Genomic DNA, 5,710 nt, shown 5'->3' on the forward strand with positions numbered 1-5,710 from the left:
GGTTTTATGGTGACTGCAGAGGCTCCAGCCAGGAGAGAGTTACAGTAGTCGAGTTTGGAGATGACCATTGCCTGGACGAGGAGCTGCGTAGCCTGTTGTGAGAGAAAAGGCCGAATCTTGCGAATGTTGTAGAGAGTGAACCTGCAGGATCTGGAGATCGCAGCAACATGATGGTTCAAACTCAGTTTGTTATCTATCCAAACCCCAAGGCTTTTTGCAGATGCCGTGGGTGTTAACAATAGCGATCCAATTTGAATTGAAAGGTTTTGCTGAGGAGAATTGTTGCCCGGAAAGATCAGAATCTCGGTTTTGGATAGGTTGAGTTGGAGGTGTCGCTCAGACATCCATGCCGATATGTCTGAGAGGCAGGCCGAAATTTTTGTTGCTATAGTAGCATCTTCTGGTGGGAATGACAGATAGAGCTGGGTGTCATCAGCATAGGAGTGATAGGAGAAGCCATGTGATTGGATGATGTGACCAAGTGAGCGAGTGTATATTGAGAATAGAAGGGGGCCAAGGACAGAGCCTTGTGGAACCCCTGTGGTTACCCTAGAGAGGACAGATGTCTCACCTCCCCATGATACCTTGAAGGACCTGTCGTAGAGATAAGAGGTGAACCAATCTAGTGCGGTTCCTGTGACTCCTAAATCAGAGAGTGTGGTGAGAAGAATTTCGTGGTTTACTGTATCGAAGGCAGACCCGAGAAACCCGAGAAACACACACACACGCACACACACATCATAATAATTCCCAAAGGGCAATTTTAGAACAGACGCGAAGTTTATATAACGTAGGGGTTCCCCTACTGACGTCCATTTTAATGACCGGACTCAAAAAACCGAGAGAGAAAGAACAGTTGTAATCATTCATCTTTTTATTTTTGCGATTCATCATTTTAGAAATGACATATATTTGCATTTATATATAGATATATACATAATTTAAACTGTACATATAAAGTAGGGGCAGTGCTTCCGTGTTCATGTAGACGCGTCTGAAATCCTGGGGTGGGCTGGGAATTGGGGGGTTCCGGTCAGTAGTAGCACGAGGCCAGCATCGCAGGGTGCAGCACCCGCGCGGGGTGCGGGTACAGCGGGAAGTGGGGGCGCTGTCCCGGGAAGGCGTGGTGCTGAAACGCGGCGGGCGGGGGGAGGAGCGCGGAGGACAGGAGAGCCGGGGCCAGGTACTCTGTGCGCATGTCCTGAACCTCGCGCTTCAGCTTCATCCTGCGGTTCTGGAACCACGTTTTCACCTGAAAGCGATCGATCAGAATCCACTAATTATTGACCCGTTTTGAGGTTGAATGATTGATTGATTGATTGATTGATTGATTGATTGGTTTTCTGTGGTGTTATCCTCACCTGAGTCTCTGACAGATGCAGCTTCTCTGCGATCTGTCTTCTCTGCGTCGCCCCCAGGTATCTGTGCTTGTTGAAGGTCCTCTCCAGGCGGAAGATTTGCTCGGACGTGAACTTGGTCCTCACCCTGCGATGGGGTCCGACCTCCCCCTCGCTGTCCTCCCCAACTTCACTCTCTGAACCCGACGCGTAACCAAAGCTGTCTGCAAAAGATTAATTAGATGAAACAAAAAATGAGAACGATGGCAAACGGAACACACGCACGTCATTGTGAAAGCGTCCTTACTTGAAGGAGAATTTGGGAGTTTGCTCGCGCCAGTTCCCGGCATCTCGGTGAAGTCGGTCCTCTCCAGGTGGGTCGCGCTCCCCTGGGAGCTTTGGGAGAGCCACTCCACGGAGAAACGTTTGGCCATGTCTCGCTCAGGTGACCTCAGAGCGCGTACTGCGGCCCGGCCCCGGGGGGTTTATGTACGGGGTCGCCCGCCCGCATTTGCATAAGCAAAGAGATCTCGGCGGAACGATAAGTGTTTGATGGGCGCTGTAATTGAAGTTAATAGATGCGCTTTTCACACGTCCAGTACACTTGGCGCGTTGCGCGCAGGCGCCGCCGTGTCTGGGTATCGGGCTGCAGGCAGACAGCTGCAGACATCAAACCCCCCCCTCCCCGAAACCAGGTTTCCATCCCACCATCCATCCAAGCAAAGGAAAAAAAAAAAAACAGGAATTCACGCGGTTCGGATCCAGGGCGTCGTAATTAACCCATGCGTAACGTTACCGCAACGTTTCATTGTCTGAGCGCCAGGGAAGGTGTGACCGTCCCGGAGGAAAAGAAGCGCGAAAGTTCCTCCTTTTGATCTCTTGAAAAGGAAGAGCCGGGGCGCCTCCCGAGCGCAGGGGGTCCAGCGGGCTAAACCTGGGGGGGCTTTGGTCTCCGTTTAATCACCAGGTCCAATGGGGTCAACGGGAATTTACTGGCAGATGCAAACAGAACGGCGGCGTGCACAGCCAGTCCGGGCGCAGTACAGTAAATATGGAACCAGAAATGCGCGGAGAGATGAACCAGAAGACCCAGGTTCAAACCCCACTTACTACCATTGTGTCCCTGAGCAAGACACTTAACCCGAAATTGCTCCAGGGGGACTGTCCCTGTAACTACTGATTGTAAGTGGATAAGGGCGTCTGGAAAAAATGCTGTCAAATGTAAATGTAATTTACCAGGAGCGTAAAATCTTGGATTTTGGTCAATTTGTGTGATCCACACAGACTGGTCGTGTATTTATATCTTTTTCATTTCCAAAATAAAAAAAAAATGGTTGACAAAAAATAATAGGCATTATTCAATGACACGTTTAGGAATTAACGCGACAGAGGAAGTGGCATCGCAGCGCGGCGACACTGCCACTGATCAAGGGCGACTCCTTTCGTGGGAACGTAAGCGAGAGATAAAGTTGGGCCCTGCGTGTCCACGGCGACGTGACCTGGTCAGAAAAAAAAAATGTTTATTTTAAGTTTTATTTAACCAGGAGAACATGGTATGAAGACGATCTTGGGTTCGGGGCTCCTCGGCCCGAGGTGAATTTTCTCGGGGTGTCAGTAGGGGTCCTGGTGGTCTAGCCGTCCGTGGCCAGACACGCTGGAGCCGCCGACGCGACGAGAGTAAACTCATCAGCGACGAGGGTAATTGCTACTAATCGTCGGCCATGATCTTCTCGTTAGCCGCCGTTTGAAGTGCGGCCGGCCAGACAAACAGAATTAGCGCAGGCGCATATGAAAGCGCGGCGGGGGAGCGGCCTGCAGCTGAGACACACACACACACACACTTTATTTAAAAAAAAAAAAAACTTTATTTCATATAGACATTTAGATGCGAGCGCTTCAAACGTAGACCAGTCGTAAAATCACGAGTTCATACTCATTTCATCCATGAAACAACTATCGATGGTTTGATTGATTGACGCTTTGATAAGTTTCACTTGGTAAAGACCTCTAATGATCTTATAAAAAATAGAACAAATCTTTGGTGTTCATACGTATAAGGCTAATATTTACAGTACGGGCCAAAAGTCTGGACACACCTTCTCATTCACCGTGTTTTCTTTATTTTCATGACCATTTACGTTGGTAGATTCTCACTGAAGGCATCAAAACTATGAATGAACACATGTGGAGTTATGTACTTAACAAAAAGTGGTGAAATAACTGAAAACATGTTTTATATTCTAGTTTCTTTGCTCTGATTACTGTTTTGCACACTCTTGGCATTCTCTCGATGAGCTTCAAGAGGTCGTCAACTGAAATGGTTTTCCAACAGTCTTGAAGGAGTTCCCAGAGGTGTTTAGCACTTGTTGGCCCCTTTGCCTTCACTCTGCAGTCCAGCTCACCCCAAACCATCTCGACTGGGTTCAGGTCCGGTGACTGTGGAGGTCAGGTCTCCACTTTTTGTTAAGTACATGACCAATGTAAATGGTCATGAAAATAAAGAAAACATATTGAATGAGAAGGTGTGTCCAAACTTTTGGCCTGTACTGTATGTATTTTGTGTCAAATGGCATAAGCAACATACATGTATTAATGTCATGTTCTAGGACCATTAAGGTCTAGCGGTTAAGGAAGCAACTTTTTAATCAGAAGTGCCACTAAGCAAAGCACCGTCCCCACACGCTGCTCCCCGGGTGCCTGTCATGGCTGCCCACTGCTCACCAAGGGTGATGGGTAAAAGCAGAGGTCACATTTTCATTGTGTCACTGTGTGCTGCGCTGCACTTTCAAAAGATTATTTTAAAAGATTATTACTATGTTGTACATTTACAGCATTTATCAGACGCCCATCCAGAGCGACTTACAATCAGTAGTTACAGGGACAGCCCCCCCCCCTCTGGAGTTAAGTGTCTTGCTCAGGGACACAATGGTAGTAAGTGTGATTTGAACCTGGGTCTCCTGGTTCACAGGCGAGTGTGTTACCCACTAGGCTACAAGCACCCAGTTTTAGGATATAAAACTGAAATTAGAAGGAATCAAGCTGAAATAAAGCCACTGTCAGGCTTTCATTTTAAAAGTTGTAGCGTGAAACTGTTTAAAGCAGAAACCACCAATAAAAGCCACTCGTACCAAAGCTTAAAAAAAACAACGATATTTTTATTTCTACATAAATAAACTCTTCATCTTTGCTTTAGTATTTATGTACAGGGAGTATGTACAGGAGGCTGCGGGCGGGCCGGCGGGCTCAGTAGTAGGCCGGGTAGAACAGGGCGCCGGGCGGCAGCTGCTGGTACGGGTGGCGCTGTCCCCTGTAGGCGTGGTGCTGAAGGCCCGGGACCGGGGGGAAGAGCAGGGCGGGGGCCAGGAATTCGGCGCGGACGTCCTGGACCTCGCGCTTCAGCTTCATCCTGCGGTTCTGGAACCAGGTTCTCACCTGAAATAGATCGTTCGTCAGGGTAAAAAAAAAAAAAAAGACTCGAATCGAATCGAACACGGAGCGAACACGGGTGACCCTCTTGACGCTCACCTGGTTTTCGGACAGGTTGAGCTTGACGGCCGTCTTGACCCTCTCGCCGGCGTCCAGGTACTTGTGCTTGCTGAAGATCTTCTCCAGCCTCTGGATCTGTTCCGGCGTGAACTTGGTCCGGACTCGACGGTGCGCTCCGGGCTTCTCTCCCTCGCCCACGTCCTCCACGGAGGGACACTCGGAACACGCCGCTTCGCTCTCGTAACCCGAGGAGTAGCCGCTGACCTCTGAAACTTAACACGTAAATCGCAAATTTTAGGATCAAGTCAGACAAACCAGCCGCGACGATCGAATCGGCCACGTAACGCGGACTCACCCGGCGAGGAGCAGCTTGCGGGCCGGAAGAAAGGGCCGACCTCCGCAGCTTCGGCCCTGGCGGTCCTCGGCTTCGGCTGCAGGTAGCCCCTGTCGTAGGACGTCGGCGGCCGCGGCTGCACCACGCAGGGGACGTGCGGCCTGCTCGCGGCCGACGGGGCCTGCGTGGCGTCCGGAGCGTGGCAGCTCTGGGCCAGCCAGTCCACGGAGAAACGCTTCACCATGTCTGCTCGGGGTCGTGCGTCGCGATCGCGGCTCTCTCTCTCTCTGCCCCCCCCCAGGGACCCACCATATATATAGGCCCCTCCTACCCCCCGCATTAACATATGCACGGCCGCGGTTAACGCCCGATCGCTTCTCAATCATTAGGGCCTAATGGGTCGTTATATCCTGCGATCGTGTGAAGTCCTGGCGCCAGCGAGTCTGCGGGGACTTCAAGAGCCCGAAACAACTGCTAACAGCTGGATCTACAGACGATGGGCCTGCCTCCGCTGTCTTTTTGGGGGGTGGGTGGGTGGGTGTTGAAATTGGAG

At 50.6% G+C, this 5,710-nt stretch overlaps 2 protein-coding genes across 2 annotated transcripts; both read right to left on the reverse strand.

The window, feature by feature from the left end:
* Window positions 1–1,033: 1,033 nt before the first annotated feature.
* vent (ventral expressed homeobox) lies at window positions 1,034–1,771 on the reverse strand. The gene is made up of 3 exons (XM_028989211.1): window positions 1,645–1,771; window positions 1,362–1,561; window positions 1,034–1,252 (listed from the first exon to the last, which is right to left on the reverse strand). Exons 1-3 carry the CDS (start codon window positions 1,769–1,771, stop codon window positions 1,034–1,036), a joined length of 546 nt encoding a protein of 181 aa, XP_028845044.1.
* Window positions 1,772–4,471: 2,700 nt separating this feature from the next.
* On the reverse strand, window positions 4,472–5,561 carry vox (ventral homeobox). The gene is made up of 3 exons (XM_028989351.1): window positions 5,179–5,561; window positions 4,863–5,095; window positions 4,472–4,769 (listed from the first exon to the last, which is right to left on the reverse strand). Exons 1-3 carry the CDS (start codon window positions 5,501–5,503, stop codon window positions 4,581–4,583), a joined length of 747 nt encoding a protein of 248 aa, XP_028845184.1. The 5' UTR covers window positions 5,504–5,561; the 3' UTR covers window positions 4,472–4,580.
* Window positions 5,562–5,710: the final 149 nt, after the last annotated feature.

This window comes from Denticeps clupeoides, chromosome 8 (assembly GCF_900700375.1).
Source record: "Denticeps clupeoides chromosome 8, fDenClu1.1, whole genome shotgun sequence".
Classification (NCBI taxonomy): Eukaryota; Metazoa; Chordata; class Actinopteri; order Clupeiformes; family Denticipitidae; genus Denticeps; species Denticeps clupeoides.

Excerpts from the sequence above, each read along its gene's own strand:
- vent (XM_028989211.1), bottom strand. The coding sequence starts at position 1,771 with ATGGCCAAACGTTTCTCCGTGGAGTGGCTCTCCCAAAGCTCCCAGGGG. Across the intron at positions 1,562-1,644 it reads ACTCCCAAATTCTCCTTCAA|ACAGCTTTGGTTACGCGTCG; the intron begins GTAAGGACGCTT and ends AATCTTTTGCAG. Across the intron at positions 1,253-1,361 it reads TGCATCTGTCAGAGACTCAG|GTGAAAACGTGGTTCCAGAA; the intron begins GTGAGGATAACA and ends GATCGCTTTCAG.
- vox (XM_028989351.1), bottom strand. The coding sequence starts at position 5,503 with ATGTTAATGCGGGGGGTAGGAGGGGCCTATATATATGGTGGGTCCCTG. Across the intron at positions 5,096-5,178 it reads CGCAAGCTGCTCCTCGCCGG|TTTCAGAGGTCAGCGGCTAC; the intron begins GTGAGTCCGCGT and ends TTACGTGTTAAG. Across the intron at positions 4,770-4,862 it reads TCAACCTGTCCGAAAACCAG|GTGAGAACCTGGTTCCAGAA; the intron begins GTGAGCGTCAAG and ends GATCTATTTCAG.